General features: G+C 43.5%; 1 protein-coding gene across 1 annotated transcript in view; it reads left to right on the forward strand.

Moving 5' to 3' along the window:
• Positions 1-996: 996 nt before the first annotated feature.
• TIGAR (TP53 induced glycolysis regulatory phosphatase) overlaps positions 997-17,493 on the forward strand; it is a 31,180-nt gene continuing 14,683 nt past the window's right edge. Inside the window, exon 1 of the mRNA XM_028533311.2 lies at positions 997-1,125. Coding sequence (XP_028389112.1) covers positions 1,076-1,125 — 50 coding nt within the window. The 5' untranslated portion in view covers positions 997-1,075. The remainder of the gene's footprint in view (positions 1,126-17,493) is intronic.

A 17,493-nucleotide genomic window follows, 5' to 3' on the forward strand; every position in this document is an offset into this window, starting at 1 on the left:
ACCAATGTAAAGCAAACACTTGTCAAGCTTAACCTGTGTCATGGCTGCTGTTATCCCATTCTACCTATTATGCGATTGAGGGTTCAAGAGGGTATGGAACTCTTGAAAGGCCCTGAGGACTGTTAAAGAGAACTTATTCACTAGATGCCTTAAAAACAAAACAAAACAAAAAAAACAAACAAACAAAACAGCGGGAGTGGGGAAGACTCTAACCAAGACCACCGAAGCAGAGGTCAAGACTATTACTATGGGGAAAAGGGTTTGTTTCAACTCCAGATACAACGGGTCCAGTGCAGATTTATTGCCAGGGGCCAGGGTGAGAGACAGAATGGAAAATTACTAAGAGGAACTTGGTTAGATATAAAGGGTCAATGGAAGAGGAGCTTGACTTGAAATTAAGGGCGGAAGAGCAGTGGTCATATATCAAGGGTAAGGGGAGTTTTGATAAACTGGCTTCGCAGGATTCTTTGGGAAAAATTCCTCTCAGCAGGCCAAGGATGAGGCCTAGCCTAGAAGAGAGCTCAAAAGACCCTGACTGTAGTTTGCTCCAGAAACATGCCTGTCAAGGCGGAGTTAGGGGCTGAAACTGGGTGGTCTATGTTCACACACCTTGCTGACCCTACAACTCGTGTCCGGGTTGGACAGCTAAACCTCGTATCACCCAATTTGTCTACAGCTGTACGCCCACAAAGTCAGACTAGTTGGCTGCATTCCTGCCTCAAATCAGATTGACCCCAAATCTGAGCGTTGGTTCCCTTATCTGCACTGCACCTCCAAGATACCAGTTTGCTCGGGTAAGAATCCCTTCCACTGCGGGCTGCAGGGCGGGCCCACACGCACCTGCTGCGCACCAATCACCGGCTCGCGCGCAGGGTCGCAATCCACGGCCTTGGGTGGGGCCTCAGCTCTCACCAGTCTCCTTCGACCTGCCGACCTCCCACCGTCCTGATTGGCCTTCCGGAGATGACGTAGGAGGCCGCCTCAGCTACAGGCCCCGGAGCGGGAGGGCTGGCTGGGTTTGGCGGAAGTGGTGTGGGCGACGTGAACCCGCAGTGCAGGGAAGCGGATCAGCGCGATGGAGGGGTCGGCAGCAATGACGCGCTTCGCTCTGATGATTGTCCGACAGTGAGTACTGCTGTCGCAGTGTACCTTTCTGTTCTCGTCATTGAATGCATTTTGGAGTGGGTGTAGGGATGTTGGTCTGTCATCCCTTCTCCCTTCTTGCTCACCCCTCGGGGCAAGGGGGGATTGGACGAGGGATTTTGTAGGTGTTCTCGTACTTGCTGTTTCATTTCGACACCTCCTTCCCCAACCCACACCCACCCCGCCCCCAGCCACCTCCAACCATCCGGAGCCAGGGAGGCAAGTGTTAATATCATCAGCCCTGTGTTATAAATGGGGAGAGTGAGGTCTAGGTAAGTAAATGGTCGAGGTTCCCAGCCACTTTGGTTACAGAACTGCAGCTGAAGAAAGACAACTTGGTCTCCACACTTCTCTGTGCACCGTTTTGGTTCCCAGCAAATTGCGAAGACTGCGGAATAGCTAGTCCGAGACTGATATTTTTGATGCTGACTGCTTTCATCCATTCTCCTCTCCCCGTCTCTGCAGTTCTTCCACGTTTCCCGCTCCTTTGCCCCAGGCAGGCAGTCCCACAGACCGGTTTCTAAGGTTTATTTCTTCCCTCCAGAGGCTACATTACTGGAAGAGGAAAAAGGGGTCCCGCGCTCGTCTCAGCCGACCACTTCCCCCCAAACTAACATTATAATGTTACATGGAGCTGATTGCTTATGTCTTTATGTCTCACCTTTTTCTTTCTCAACACTTATTTGTCTGCTGTTAATAGGAAGTGAAATTCAGGGTGGTTAAAGGCACAGATTTTTTCAAGCAAGAGAGACCTTGGTAAGAATCTGAGATCCAGCTACAAGCCTTGCAACCTGATCTTCTGCTAACCGACTTACCTTTCCGACCTCAGTTTCCTGATATATAAAACAGGGATAATAATAGTACCTACCTCACTGGGTTAGTGTGAGAATTAAATGCGAGCAAGGTAAAGTGTATAGCACAATGGTGGAGAAGAAATATATCTGAGAAATAACTTCTCTTTCTATAAAGAGAGCTCCAATAAAATGCAGTTAATCCTCAAATACTATGTATAGTTTATCAGAGCAGCATTTTGAATAGGTACTATGTGCCAATGGACTGGGTTACGTAAATAAATAAGATGTCATTTTTAACTTCATGGAGTTCACAAGGAACACTAATATGATTTAACCTTGTCAAGCTGACTTTTAACTGCTATCTGTTCTGTCCTATTCTTCTTTTACAGGAAGATAATCTTGGGAATAATCTGAAAGTGTCCCTTTAGAATTCACAGGATTTTAACAACTAAAACTAGAAGTCGCATTCTCCTCTATCTCTTCTTCTTTACCCTCTTCATTGGTAGAATACTTGACCACCATTTTATGACCTATTTAAGTTTATAAGCTAATCAGTAGCAGAACACAAATTAGAGGCCTGACTCTTCCAATGTTAGAGAACTCTCTGGCTGCTCAGACCCAGCCAGCACTGTGTCTGGCGTGTAAGTGAAACTCAGAAGTTGTAGGAAATCTGGGTTAAAGGGCCTCTCAGAAAGTCAGGTGATCCCTATTGAGATCCTTAATAAACAGTAGTTATACCAATGTGGGTTTCATCCCCTCCCTGATTCTTAAAAAAAAACTTGACTTTTTTTTAACTAACTCCTCACAGGATTTCTATAGAAACCAATTAAAGAATGTCTTAATACATGATGTCAGGCACTGTTGTAATGAAATTCTAACAACAATCCAGTGAGGTAAGGATTGCTTCTCTATTTGCAGATAAGGAACTGAGATGCAGAGGGCATGTAACTTGCTTAAAGTCACATGACAGGTTGGAGAGGTGGGATTCGAACCAAAGCAATGTGACTCTACAGCCCATATTCTTAACCTCGGTACTCTTCTGCATCCTGTTTTACAGAGTTGCTTAAAGCCCTAGTATTTGTAGATTGCTTGAATATCACCAGGCATTTTAAAGGCTACTTTTTATTTCTCTTAATATAATTGTGAATAATGATAAGAATAGTTGTTTTATTCTGTTTTATTGTGGGAAAGTAGGATTATAGTAAGCTGCTTCCCTGCCTGGACCATCTCTCTTTTCTCCTTCAGAATTTTCAAAGCTAAAAAGTGACGAGTCTTTCAGGAAAAATGATTTAAAACTTGATTGATAATCACTATCATTAAATATAGTAACTCTTATTGGAATCAGCAGGATTGGATCATTTAGCATAATCCTGGGAAAGGGCACTTGAGTTTTCTGTCACCTAATTCTGTATAACCTATAGGATAGTCAAATACCTTGAAACTGATGGCGTGATCAATATTTTTTGAGTTGGATAATTTTATTGAACAGTGCCTCTTCAGGTAATACAAATAAGTCCAACCACATCCTTTATGAATCTTGTGCTGTCACTGTGTGTGTGTGTTTACCTTTCTTCATCATGTATTTGGGAGGAAAAGTACCTTGTGTATCATTTTTGGAATAGAATGCCCAAGATTTCAAACTTTAAATCTACTAACATTAAACTGTAAGTTCCCATGATTTCATAGCACAGCATTGTTGAAAACGCCAGTGTGTATTGGCATTTCCATCACCTACACAATAGATTGGAGGTCCTAGTTCCCGTGAAACATTATTTGTAGATGTTTGCAGTCACTTGCCTGCAGACCATTCATTTCACTTCCATTTAAAACTAGCTCTTAAAACTTAACGTGTTTTTAACAAGCTAAATTTAATTCACTTTAATGACTGAAAGATGGCGCATTAATAAAGTTATTGATAGCAAACCTGATGTTTTTCTTCCTCTGGCAGTAGTTAGCTTACTTTTTGCTGGGTGCTGAGCATTGTTCTGGTCTTTTTAAAAAAACAAGCAAAAATAAATATTAAATCATCTGTAAACTTTTATAAAGGTGACATATAATTGTTATGTTACTGTGATACTAGTTTCCTGGGAGTGGGCTTGATCCTAGCCTTTGCACCTAGGACTAATCTATATATATGCACAAATATTATCATGAATTAGTTGGGTATTACTTTCTTTTCCCTCCAGACATCTAGGGAAAGTCTCCATGTTACTAACCCTTGAAATCGTCTATACTTTCAAATGGATTAATTGGTGTAATATCAGGTGAGGCTCTGCATTTCCATGTATGCTCCAGTGTATCTATTTTGAAAACTTGCCCCACATGTATACTTATTTCCTGTGATTTCTTTCTTTCTCTTGTGGCACACTGTGTGCTTGACTGTTGAATTTGAATTCTTTAAAAGGATATACTTGGGAAAGTAAGCTTTCTATATGATTTCTGAAGAAATGCCATAGAATATAAACCAGGACTAACAAGGTCAAACACCTTTTTAAGTGAAGAACAGTGTAATAATCTACAAAATGAATGATGCCTATTTGTGGGGCCTATAAATGTCTGGTCATAAGACTTCACTTCTTGGCAGAAGCATTTGGATTCCTGCAGAGTCGAGTGGTGTGTTTTGGAAATGGATCACACTGCAGATTTTGAGTGGTGTTATTCCTGACTCCTTCAAAATATATTCCTCTAACCTTTCAGCTCCCTTCACCTTTTCTGCCTCTGTCACAAGCCAAACTTTGATTAAAGGAAGCAGATTAATAGCAAAACTGTTTTAGTCACCTACTTTTCTTTCCCACTTCCCAAGCTAGATACAGACCTCTTGATAAAGCTGATGAAAACTATAAACCTAAATACTTACAGATACTTTTAGAAAGAAATTATATTTCTAGATTCCTACTCTGTTATATTTATAAAGTGATTTGAAGGCAGCAATGATCAGTAGAATGCCAGTGATTGTTAATAAAACAGTAATGTCTACAGTAGTCTCTGTTGACTTACAGCTAAATGAAATCCTTCCTTATATCAGAGCTATTTTTTCTCCTTTCATTAAGGTAGTGCCATTACAAAACTGTCAAAGTACTTGGTATTCCATTTTTTGTGGGATGACATTTTGATGATATAATTTTTTATCAAATCAGCTATTGAAATTAAATTAAAAATCCTGAGCTGTTTTTTCAGCAAGCATATAAAAAGTTATCATCTCTGCTGAACTTTGTGATTTTGTAGAGACCTGGACTGGCAATATTTAAAAATTTTTCCTCACCCTTAATTTAAAATTTATAAAATGAATGAGTCTGTGATCCACATAGATTGGCAAAACCTTTTAAAATTTCTGTATAAAAGTAAATATGGGATGAAGGTGCTTCTTTGAATTCTGCTGGAAATTGGATTTGGCTACAAAGCCACTGTCTACAAAGCTACAAAGAGAATGTAATGTGTTTAAATAGCAGTTCTTTCATTCTTGGTCTCAGCAAGATTATGAAGCTGAGACAAAGTGAATCCAGTGTTTGAGAACCATTTTCTGTATTAGAAATGACAGTGTGTCTGTCATTTCCCTGCATGTTTTCATTCATCTGAATGGTTGCTGTCCTCTTTCACATCCATTTCAAAAGATTTTGAGTGTATTTCAGAGTATAAGAAATCTTTCATTAATGTTAATAACCATGATAATGGTAAATCAACAGTGAGTAGTTCTGTGTAATTTCATTTACTTGTCATATACTTTTTTTTTTTTTTAAGATTTTATTTATTTTTAGGGAGGGAAGGGAGGGAGAGAGAAAGAGAGAGAGAGAGAAACATCAATGTGCGGTTGCTGGGGGTTATGGCCTGCAACCCAGGAATGTACCCTGGCTGGGAATCGAACCCGGGACACTTTAGTTCCCAGTCCGCGCTCAATCCACTGAGCTATGCCAGCCAGGGCTACTTGTCATATACTTTTTAAAAAACTAATAAATTGACATATTTACAAACAAAACAATTCCTCCTAGGCTTCCTGTTCTTACCCTGTAGATGACCACATCTATTAGTTCTTTGTGTAGTCTTCCAGTGTTTCTTTGTTCACATCCAACTGTTTATTCTTGTTTCCCTCCCCTCTGTAATGGTGGATTTTAAAAATCTGCACCTTGCTTTTTCTACTTAATGATATATGTTATGTTAGTGATATTTCCATATTGTTACATAGTCTTTTTCTTTTTGGGGGACACAATTACATAGTATTCCATTATGTAGATATACCAGTGTTTACTTGTTAATGTAACCAGTTCCCTGTTAATGGACATGTAGTTTATTTAGCATCTTTGCTATTAGAAATAATACTATAACAAGTATTCTTTTAAATACAGATGAATACAGGTTCAGTAATAGGGTTGCTGGGTCAAAGGGCAAATGGATTTGTCATTTTGATGGATATTTTCATATGACACTCCTTAGGCAGAGTACATACACTGAGGTTCTGTTAAGTCCTAAGATTTTCTCTGTATTAGGATGATACAGCCTGTGGCTTTTCCTTTAAGATACTAGAGCCAGGTAGACACACAAGTAAAAATTACTTAGCATGCAGGTGATAAATCAGTCTGGGTAAAATGGCAGCATGGAGTCGGGGCATTTAAATGGATTGGTATGTGGGGAATAGGGCCGGGAGGGAAGGCTACCTAAAGAGCTGGCTGCCTGTGTTGGGTCTGGAAGAAAAAGCACCTGTCCACCCGGCCCAGCAGCCAGTGTTTTAATAAGCCTGCCAGGGGATTCCGATACACACCCTAGTTTGGGGACCAGTGCTCCTGGCAGAGGTTGGTAACTCTTTTTCCTAAACAACACAAAAAGTTCCAGACAGACCTGAGTTTGTGATTCTGTCTTTAAGATCTGATGGAGCTCCTTTCCAGATCTAGTAGCTCAGTCCCACAGGAGATTTTCTTTTCTTTCTTTAAGTAGTACTTCATTTAAAATAAAGTGGGAGTTATCAACCTTCATAGTAACAGGGAAACACAAATTAAAGTCATGGTGAGATAAACCATTTATGCATCAGATTGGCACAAATTGAGAGCTCTGACATTACTTTTGGGGGAGCTTTTCCCACAGAGTCCCCTGTCCGCCACAGATGAGAGTACGTCTACCAAGACATGATCTGCTTGTGGGGGAAAGGTGGCCAATCTCTCAAAGGAGAAGGACCAAGAGCCTTTTCCTCAATGGGCTTTTATTGGGTTCAGTTTGCACAGGAATACAGGTAAAGCTCATCAGTCATTGTCAGGCAGTAAGGATCAAACAATAGATAACGTACAAAGTACTGAGAGGGCTTATTCTGAGTCAGGGTCAGTTAGCTAAAGGGCTGTAAAACTTTGGGAAACAAATTCATTTCCTGCTTGAACCTTTATCAGAAAATTGAGAGCATTCTTAGCAAAGCAGGTTTCACAGGATTTTAGGTATTCTTTCTTAGGCCTGATTGCCCCAGGTGGAACCTGCCCTGTCCTGCACAGGGCTGTACCACCCTCTGTCTTGTTTCAGGCTTAAGTCAGGCAGGGGGAGTAAGGCAGCTGAGAGACTGGGAGACTTCTCCCAGACAGAATGAGGACTCAGGCTATGTCACAGCCGAGGGGCGAGAGTCCATCACCCCCTTTTGCTATAGCCCCCCCCAAGTCTTCCCTGAGGGCCTCCCAGTGACCATACCTGTTTTAGGTCATCCCTCCCTTGGGGAATCTTACCCGTCATTGGCTTAACCAGTCATGCACTGGGGGCCAGGCAGGGTAAAGTAAAGGGAGCAGAGGCAGTGCCCCTGCCAGGGAGATAAGCTTTGTCTCCTTAGTGGCTTATGGTCCCAAGGTCTCTCACTCAGCCTTAGCCATGGGGGGGTTACAATTTCTGAAAAACCAGGAAGGGCCGTTCCCAACATCCCCCTTTTTTTGTTTGTGAACCCAATTGTAGTTATTAAGCCTGTGAAAGCTACTATTTGCTGTTTTTGAATTCGCTCTCAAGAAAACAACTTCCATATACATCATGAAGGACAAGTAAGGATTAAGACAAGGAGGTACCCAAAAGCTGCAGTGACCCAAACTCGTAAATTCGGTCCATTAAGCCAGTTTTTAGGGTTCAGCTGTTGTAAATTATTGTAAAGGGTCTAGAACACTTTTTGTTCAGTTAGGCGTTTCATGTCACTGAGCTGCTGGTGGAGGTCAAGCTGCAGCTGATCAATCTGTCCTTTGAGATTGGTAGAGGATGCACCCTGCAGGCGATGACACACATCTGCCCAGAAGTGTTGACTGGAATTCCACCTAAATGGAGTAACACTGAGTTTAGAAAAACCAGGATCACAAGTGAGCTGTTGCCTTAAGGCAAGAGCACCCTGTCGCTCTCCAAGCCAGACAATGGCAGATTCTGTGGCAGAGAGTGGAGTAAGAATTTCCTGATCAATTTGGCTTTGTTGAATCATTTGCTGAGTAGTATTAGTGAGAAGAGCATCAACTGCATGACCAGTTTGAATGGATTCAGTAAGGGCTACAGATGCAGTAGTCACGGCTCCAGTTATTACAATAGCAGAAACTATGTAGGCAATACGCATGCCTATAAATTGGCGGGTTTTAACACAGGCAAAGGCCTTATTGAGAGCACTTAATTCTCCCAGATCGGCCCACTCCTGAGTAAGGTTAACAGGAACCTGGGCCTGAGCCTGTCAGCGAATGACAAATATGGTGGTGAGATTTAATTGAGTGACATTCACACAGGTTAAGCAGCTGGTATATATAGTGCTGGGGGTAGTAGTAAAAGTATATACAGTGGAAGTCTCATTATATATAAGTTGAGGTGTACCAGGGACAGCTACAAGTAGGTAAGGATGAGAAGTACAGACAGTAACCCAGTATGTTTAATATTCCAAATGTTAAAATAACCAAAGGCATTATCTCTCTTTCAGATGAGTTGAAATTGTCCCGTCTGATGGTCAAGAAAAGGGAGCCCCATCTTCCAAATAGAAGTATGCCATGGGCTAGTATGATTAAGACTTTTTATTCTGAGAATAGGGGCTCCTGCTCCTCTGCTATGCCAACTAAGTTCACTGTACATTTTGAGGGGTGTTGGGTTCACTATTGCCGAGTGTGCTATGGCATATCCCTTCCATTTTGCACCCCAGTTTTCTGCTACTAGAGGGGTACTAGTGATATTAATTAATGGTGGTGCTTGATCACAGCATAATGTCCAAGTGACTGGTTTGGTTGATCCACCATCTATTGGACATAAAAGAAGTTTGGTACTATCCCTTGGCCTTTCTCCTTTAAATCCTATTGCTCCAGCTAAGGAAAGATTTACTGTAAGCAGAGACCGCTTAGGGGTATAATTAGTTATTGCATAAGTGTATCACTTAGACATAATAGGGAAACAGAGGGTATTGGTTAACAGAAAAGCAAGCAGGCAAATGGTTAGAGTCATATACAGTGCCTCCCAGGGCGGATAGCCAATGATGTTTGTCCTCTAGGGGTCTGTCCAGAGGGAGCCAGGTGCCTCCAGTCCACTCAGTATCATTACTACACAAAGGAGGCTCAGGATTCCACTAAGTATGGAGCTTAAACACAGGTGGGTCTGTAACATGGCTCTGATATATATGATCAGTTTCAGAGGCTAAGCCTAGCCCTCCGAGGCAGGTGAGCAGGCCCAAGAGTAGGGCCACCTTGGTGGAGTCTGAAGAAACAACTGACAAATAAGCTAAGAACCTGTTCTTTGGAGTATCCTTCACTCTTGATTGTTGGATAATCTGTTCTGCCCTTGTATTAAGGGTTTTTAGGTCACCCCAAAATACTCCCTGAGGTTGATCCAGGGAGTTGCTCCTGTGAGTCTGTGTTTTCTGGTGGTGGCATTCTTCTGCTGTGGTCCTTGGGGACATCTGCCCCATCTGTCCCTCCAGCCAATCTACTTTCTGTTTGGGCTGTCAAATCTGAAGAACTGCCACTTCTGTTGTTGGGGTGGGTCTGGTGTGGTATGGTTACACTCTGTTTGCTGGGAGCCACAGTGGGCCTGTGGGAATTGAAACACAAGCATACCCTCTTCCCCATGTTAATAGCTCAACTGGGCCCTCCCATTTTCCTTTCCCTAGTAGGTCTTTGTACAAGACCAAAGGCTGTGGGCCTGCAGGCCTGTTTTGTACAAAGTGTTTGTCTATGGGTGACTTCAGATAATTATCACAATTCAAAAAATTGTACATATATATTGCTAGCATGGTTAAATTACTGAGGGATGTTTCCTGACTCCCCTTTTTTGTTTAAGAAAGTTTTAAAGGTCTGGTGAGCTCTTTCAACAATTGCTTGGCCCGTACGGTTATAGGGGATAACTGTTTTATGCCTAATTCCCCATTTTTCTAAGAAAACCTGAGTGGCTTGTGCAGTGTATCCTGGGCCATTATCAGTCTTGATCTGTTGTGGACGGCCTAGGTGGCTGAAGGCCTCGAGCCAATGAGCTCTAATAGTCTTTGCTCCCCGGTGAGGGGAGTGGTATGTAGAGCACCTGAGTGTCTACAGATCTATGTAAATATTTTAATCTTCCCAAAGGGGGGTAGTGAGTAACATCTGTCTGCCAACTCATTCTCGGTTGTATCCCTCTGGGGTTAATCCCAAGAATAGGGGGCACTTTCGAAAGTGCTTGGCAATATGAACATTCTCTCATCATTTGTTTTGTTTGGGCCTGTGGAATATTAAATTCTTTACATAGGGCCTGACTATTTTGGTGAAAAAATTGATGAGACATTACCGCAGATTGAAAATTATCAGCTAGGCTGACAAGGGCATCAGCCTGAGAATTACCCTCTGCCATATGTCCGGGTAAGCCCAAATGAGATCGGATATGGGTAACAAATAAGAGGTGCTTCCTTTTATCTAAAAGACTTTGCAGAGTTAGACATACACTTAGTAACTGAGGCTCAACGGACCCTTTTAATAGAGCCTGATCTATATGAAGGAGTGTATATACAGTATAACCAGAGTCACAAACTACGTTAAGAGGCTCTTTTCTGGGACTGTAACTAGTCCTGCTGAGGAGACATTGTCCTCAAGACAGAGGTAAACTTGCTTTAGCTCTTCTTGAGAGGCTGTAGCAATTAGGGTGCCATCCATGTAATGATAAATGATACTTTGAGGAAACTGAGTCCACACTGGCTGAACAGCCTGATGAACAAAATGTTGGCAGATGATATGGTTATTGAATGGTTATTTAACATGCCCTGTGGCAGGACTTTCCACTGGAACTTCTCCATCGGTTGAGAGTTATTAAGTACTGGGGCTGAGAAGGCTAATCTCTCGCAGTCCTTTTCTGCTAGGGGAAGTGTCTTTTAAGTCAATGACAATAAGAGGCCATTCTTTTGGTATACACACTGGATTTGGAACCCCTGACTGAAGGGCTCCCATGGGTTGTAAGAGTTCACTAATTTTTCTGAGATCATGTATAAGTCTCCATTTCCCTGTTTTCTTGGGAACTACAAAAATAAGAGTATTCCATGGACTGCTGGATGGCTATGTGCCCTGCCTCTAACTGTTGTTGTACAAGTTCTTGAAGTTTCTCTAGCCTCTCCTGTTTTAGCAGCCACTGGTTAACCCACACAGGTGTATCAGATAGCAAAGTGAGGGGAAAAGGAGAAGCCTGGACAGTGGCTGCTAAGGAAAAGGCGGCAGGGTGATTTGTACTCTCCACTGAGTGAGGAGGCCCCTGCCCCAGATATTAACTGGGGCGGGGAGGACATAAGGTCAAATTCATCCAACCTGACCGTCTGGACCAAAGCATTTAAGGGCCCACATACTTTTGTGGGGCTGAGAAATGCACCTTATTCCAGTTATAGAAATGTCTGTCTCAATTAATGGCCACTCTGGGGACCAGTACTGGCTAGAAATAACAGACACATCAGCTCCTGTGTCTAAGAGGCCATGGAATTCTCTGTCTTTTGCCTTTATTTTCAATATAAAGGCCAATCAGTGCAGGTCCACTGCGTTTTAGATTAATGGAGGCAGTCCAAAATATCGATTGGTTATTAGTACTGCCAAAGCCGTGCTCCCCCTAACTGCTTCTTGAGTGTTTGGTACCTTGTGAGGCATGAGGAGGAGCCGGGCAATGCAGGTCTGAGCTGGAATAATACAATACCTGAGTGCCCTGAGCATAATTTTTATTTCTCCCTGGTAGTCAGAATCAACAACTCCATGTTGGACAAGGATGCCCTTAGTGGTCATACTAGACTTGCCTAAGATCAGCCCTACTAGTCCCAGGGGTAATGGCACCACCTCATCTTGCTCTTTTAAGATGAGTTCAGAGGTGGTGGTGACCAGGTCCAGCCCTGTGCTCCCCCTAGTGGCGGTGTGGAAGCCGGAGACCCGGCATCTTCCTGAGTCCACAACAGCTGATTGCTGTTGTTAGAGCTCCTGTTGGGGTTTGGGGCCCTGGAACTTGCACCCCTCTTCTCGTTTCCCTGGAGTGGGGGCAGTAAGTTTCCATCCTTATCATAAGTGGACCTGCATTGATTGGCTCAGTGTTTGCCTTTGTGGTAATGAGGGCAATCTTTCATAGGACGTTTTTTATTTTTATAATGACATTCCTTCCGAGTGTGTCCAGCCTTGCCACAATTGAAGCATTTAATTTCGCCTTTCAGGGTAGTGGCAAGCAGTGCTGCTCTATGCTGTTCTGTTCCTCCATTTTGACAGGCCTTTATAAACTGACCGACGTCGGCAGTAGTTAACCGAATGGGTTGAAGAACAGCTTTGCAATCGTTACTGGCATTCTCAAAAGCTAACTGCAGTAGGAGTGCATCTGCAACATCCTGATTTTCATTTTGTCTCTGAATTGCCTCTTGTAATCTGTCAACAAAGTCTAGATGTGCTTCGTTGGCATCTTGTCTAATATTAATAAAGGATCCAGAGCTGCATGGCTTAGCTTCACGTACAGCCTTGAAGGCTCGAAGAGTCGTGGAAGAGCATTGGGGAAAAGTCTGGGGATCCATGCGTGCCTGCTGATCCCGTCTAGTATATTGTCGTAGCCCTAAAAGCATGTCGTGAGTGACTGGGTTTCCTGTCCTTCCATTTTCATTCACCTGATGGCGGTGTCTTATCATATACTCAGAGTGCCAGACAGTAAACTGACCTGGGGTTAAAGTTGTCCTGGCTAAGCCAGCCCAGTCACAGGGAGCCATTCGGAATGGTTCTGTCGTGGCTGTTAATAATCCTATTGTGTAAGGGGATTGGAGCCCATTGTCCTTATACTTTTCTTTAAGTCTTTGAACATTTCATAAGGTAGAGATTCACGCGCCAGATTTTGTCTGCCCTGCCAAGTAATGATAGGGAAGGCAGCAAAGGACTGCCAGTCCCCGTCCCTGCCTGCGTCTTTAAGACACTGATGCATGGTAGTGGTTCCTGGCAAAGGGGCTTGAATGGCTGCCACTGTTGGGGTGGAAAAGTCAACAAGGGGATCCTGAAGCCTAAAGTTTTCCTCCCAATTAGGAGCAGAGGGAGGAATCGGAGGCAGGGAAGGTATCTCCTTGTTTTCAAGGAGCAGACTTAATTCTTCCTGATCGGAGGCGATAAAAGCGGCTTCCTCTGCCCTCATCTGACATGGATTTTTTTCCTGCCCCTTTAGTCTTGGTATCTGGGTTGAAAATATGAAGGGGCGTCAAAGCAGTCCTGACCATTCCCCAAGTAAAAAGATTTTGATGCCCGATAGGGGTGCTGCTTTCTTGGTGCCACTTCAATTTCTGTCTTACTTTTTCCATATTTCCAAATCTAAAGACCCCTTCTCAGGAAACCAGGGGCAATATTCTTTAACAATATGAAGTAAGTTAATTAAGTTCTGCTTTTTAATCTGACACCCTGAAGCCTTAAGAAGCTGTTGAATTTGTCTAAAATATTGCTCTTGTTCTTTAGAGAGCCCGTTACCCATGGTTGAGAATTTGTAGAAACCTTTAAAGAAATTCCTTAACAAATAAATGAATCTTTTCTGAAATGTGGGGGAGCTTTGCCCACAGAGTCCCCCATCTGTCAAAAGCGTGGTAATTACAAAGCCACTTTCAGTTTCACTTTCAGTCCGTCTGCACCCTCAGATCCGGTTTCTTGCTAGTGAGGAGAGTGGTCAAAATGTGCTGTTGGTGGAAGACAGGAAGAGGGGTACCGGATATTTCGGGTACCCTAACCCCACTTATGGGTCTCGGTTTCTCTTCCCAGTCATCTAGACCAGTTGGGAGGGCTTGAATCTCTGGGTGACCAACCCTTAAATTGTGCTTCCCCAGATGAGCCTGAAAGTTAAATTACGTGAGGCAGAATTCCCTGTGAGGCCCCTGCACATCTCAGGGATTCAACCCCAGACCTCTGCAAGGCCCCTACTCACATAGGGATGCTCGAGATCTCGAGCTGGAGGGAGGAAGTGCCTCTTTTCTTCAGCACTCAGCAGGAAGCTGAAATGTTCTTAAATACCTTGCCATAAAAGCTAATAAAAGGGGAAAGTCTTTGCTTTCTCCTCCCCAAGCCTAAACCTAGGTGGGGATTATGCTGCAGAGGATGGGACTGTGAATGCTTTTACAGTGTGCCTTTCGTTGTGTGGACTTTTGCTTGCAGCTGGTGGAAACCTAGTGTTCTGACTCAGTCCACATCCGAGCTTATCCTCTCACGGGTGCCTTCTAGCAGTGAGCGCCCTTGTGGCTCTTAACTCCTCGACCCATGACCTCGAAATGCAGCAAATGCTTGGGAGAGAGAAAGCAAGGCTCCTAATGATGGAACAGGGTACAGGAGAAAGAAATGGGAAGAAAACCGATCAAGAGGCAGCAGGACAGAAACCTTTCCCCTTATCTGTAACACACCTGCGGGCCTCACTGAGAGATGGCCCTGTCCCTGTGGGGATGAAAGCGCTAATTTTGTCCTCTTAGGCTTGCCGTCCGTGACGATGATTCGTAGCCTCTGGTTGAAGCAGGTTCCAAATCCTCAGGTCCCTGTTATGGGTGCCAGATATGGGGGAGCTTTTCCCACAGAGCCCCCGTCTGCCACAGATGAGAGTAAGTCTACCAAGACATGATCTGCTTGCGGAAGAAAGGTGGCCAATCTCTCAAAGGAGAAGGACCAAGAGCCTTTTCCTCAATGGGCTTTTATTGGGTTCAGTTTGCACAGGAATAGAGGTTAAGCTCGTCAGTCATTGTCAGGCAGTAAGGATCAAACAATAGATAACACACAAAGTACTGGGAAGGCTTATTCTGAGTCAGGGTCAGTTAGCTAAAGGGCTATAAAACTTTGGGAAACAAATTCATTTCCTGCTTGAACCTTTATCAGAAAATTGAGAGCATTCTTAGCAAAGCAGGTTTCACAGGATTTTAGGTATTCTTTCTTAGGCCTGATTGCCCCAGGTGGAACCTGCCCTGTCCTGCACAGGGCTGTACCACCCTCTGTCATTGTTTCAGGCTTAAGTCAGGCAGGGGGAGTAAGGCAGCTGAGAGACTGGGAGACTTCTCCCAGACAGAATGAGGACTCAGGCTATGTCACAGCCGAGGGGCGAGAGTCCATCACCCCCTTTTGCTATAGCCCCCCCCAAGTCTTCCCTGAGGGCCCCCCAGTGACCATACCTGTCTTAGGTCATCCCTCCCTTGGGGAATCTTACCCGTCATTGGCTAACCGGCCATGCACTGGGGGCCACACAGGGTAAAGGAAAGGGAGCAGAGGCAGTGCCCCTGCCAGGGAGATAAGCTCTGGCTTATGGTCCCAAGGTCTCTCACTCAGCCTTAGCCATGGGGGGGGTTACAGTTTCTGAAACCAGGCAGGGCGGTTCCCAACAATTACTAAGTGATGAGAGGATGTGGGACACTACAGAGAGATATAAAGGGGTATGACCACTTTGTGAGGCTGAATATTTGCGTACCCCATGGCCCAACAATTTTAGTGCTAGGTATATATCTCTAGGCATGGGTGAGCAAACTTTTATAAAGAGCTATCAGATAGTAAATAGTTTAGGCTTTGTGGGCCTCACAGTCTGCCTGAACTGCCCAGCTCCATTGTTATCATGTAAAAGTAGCCAAAACGATATATAAACAAATGGGTGTGACTGTATTCCAGTAAAACTTTGTCTACAGCCCTGGCTGGCGTGGCTCAGTGGATTGATTGAAGCCAGCCTGCAAAGCAAAGGGATGTTGGTTTGATTCTCAGTCAGGCCACATGCCTGGGTTGCAGGCCAGGTCTCCATTAGCGGGTGCATGAAAAGCAACCACACATTAATGTTTCCCTCTCTTTTCCCCTCCCTTCCCCTCCAAAAATAAATACGTAAAACCTCTATTTAAAAAAGTCTGTTTACAAAAAAGAGCTGTTTGCTTATCCTTGAGTGATTCTTAAATATAAGCATGCATCAGAATCATTTGGTGAGTTTATTAAAACAGATTTCTGGGTCCCAATCTATGAGATTCTGATTCAGGGTGTCTGGGTGGGACCCAAGACTTTGCATCTTCCTGCAAATTTCCAGGCAATGCCAGTGATGCTGGTCCAGGGACCACACTTTGAAAACCACTGCCCTAGATAATCTGATGCAAGCTTATTCATAGCAGCATAACCCCGAAATGGAAACGTTTTAAATATCTATCAACAACAGATCATATAAATAGATTGTGGTAAACCCTTACAGCAGAGTAGTACCAGTAATAAGAATGTAAGGAATACAGCTACATTCCTCAACATTGATGTGTCTCACAAAATGTTGAACACAAGCAACATGCAGAAGACTACATATAGTAAGAAGCAATTCAGTATAAAGTTCAACAACAGTTAAGCTAATCTATGCCCTACATTGGTGGGAAAACTATGAAGAGAGGCCAATGAACTTTCAAATGAACAGGTAGTGGATCCCCTAGGGGAGGGAGGACATGGTGGTTGGAAAAGGGTCCAGCAGGGTGGCAGTGATCTATTAACATGGGGGGAGGGGTTACATGGGGTTGGCTTTATTTGTTTGTGTTGTTTACCTCACAGTTTTTAAAAGATTAAAGAAATGCATTAAGTTAAATCTTTAATTTCTATAAAGCTCTGTCCAAGCTTATAAAGCTTTTACAACTCTTGCGTGCTTACGAAAAGCTAAGCAGTATTCTAAACACTTTAACTGTATTCACTCAGTTATCACAAGAGTCATGTGAGTTGGAGACTGTTACTGTCCTCATTTGACAGGAAGGGCTGAAGCACTGGAGCTAAACCCAGCTCTGTAGAGCCAAAGCAGTTTTGTTCCTGAGCCTGATATATGGCAATGGAGTTTACTTCAAAGACTTTCACCTCTCATTGACATAGAAGGATGCAAATAGGGGCTGTAGACATTTGATTCCAAATGAGAAAATTTGTTCTGAACAAACCTGTTTACTATTTTTTATCTCCCATGCCCAATTCTGTGCCCAGTATCCACACAGAACAAACCAATTCCTTTCTCAAGGGCAGCCGCTGAGCATCTCTTTGTCTCCAGTGCCTTGCACTGTACTTAGCACAAAGAAAGAGCTCAAGGAAGTGTCAGCTGAATTCTCCTTGATAAGCTTTCGTGTATGTGATGACGGCTTTAAGTGTGGTTCTACCCTGGCATTCAGTCTTGTCCCAGTAACCCTGCTTTC

This window comes from Phyllostomus discolor, chromosome 2, assembly GCF_004126475.2.
Source record: "Phyllostomus discolor isolate MPI-MPIP mPhyDis1 chromosome 2, mPhyDis1.pri.v3, whole genome shotgun sequence".
Classification (NCBI taxonomy): Eukaryota; Metazoa; Chordata; class Mammalia; order Chiroptera; family Phyllostomidae; genus Phyllostomus; species Phyllostomus discolor.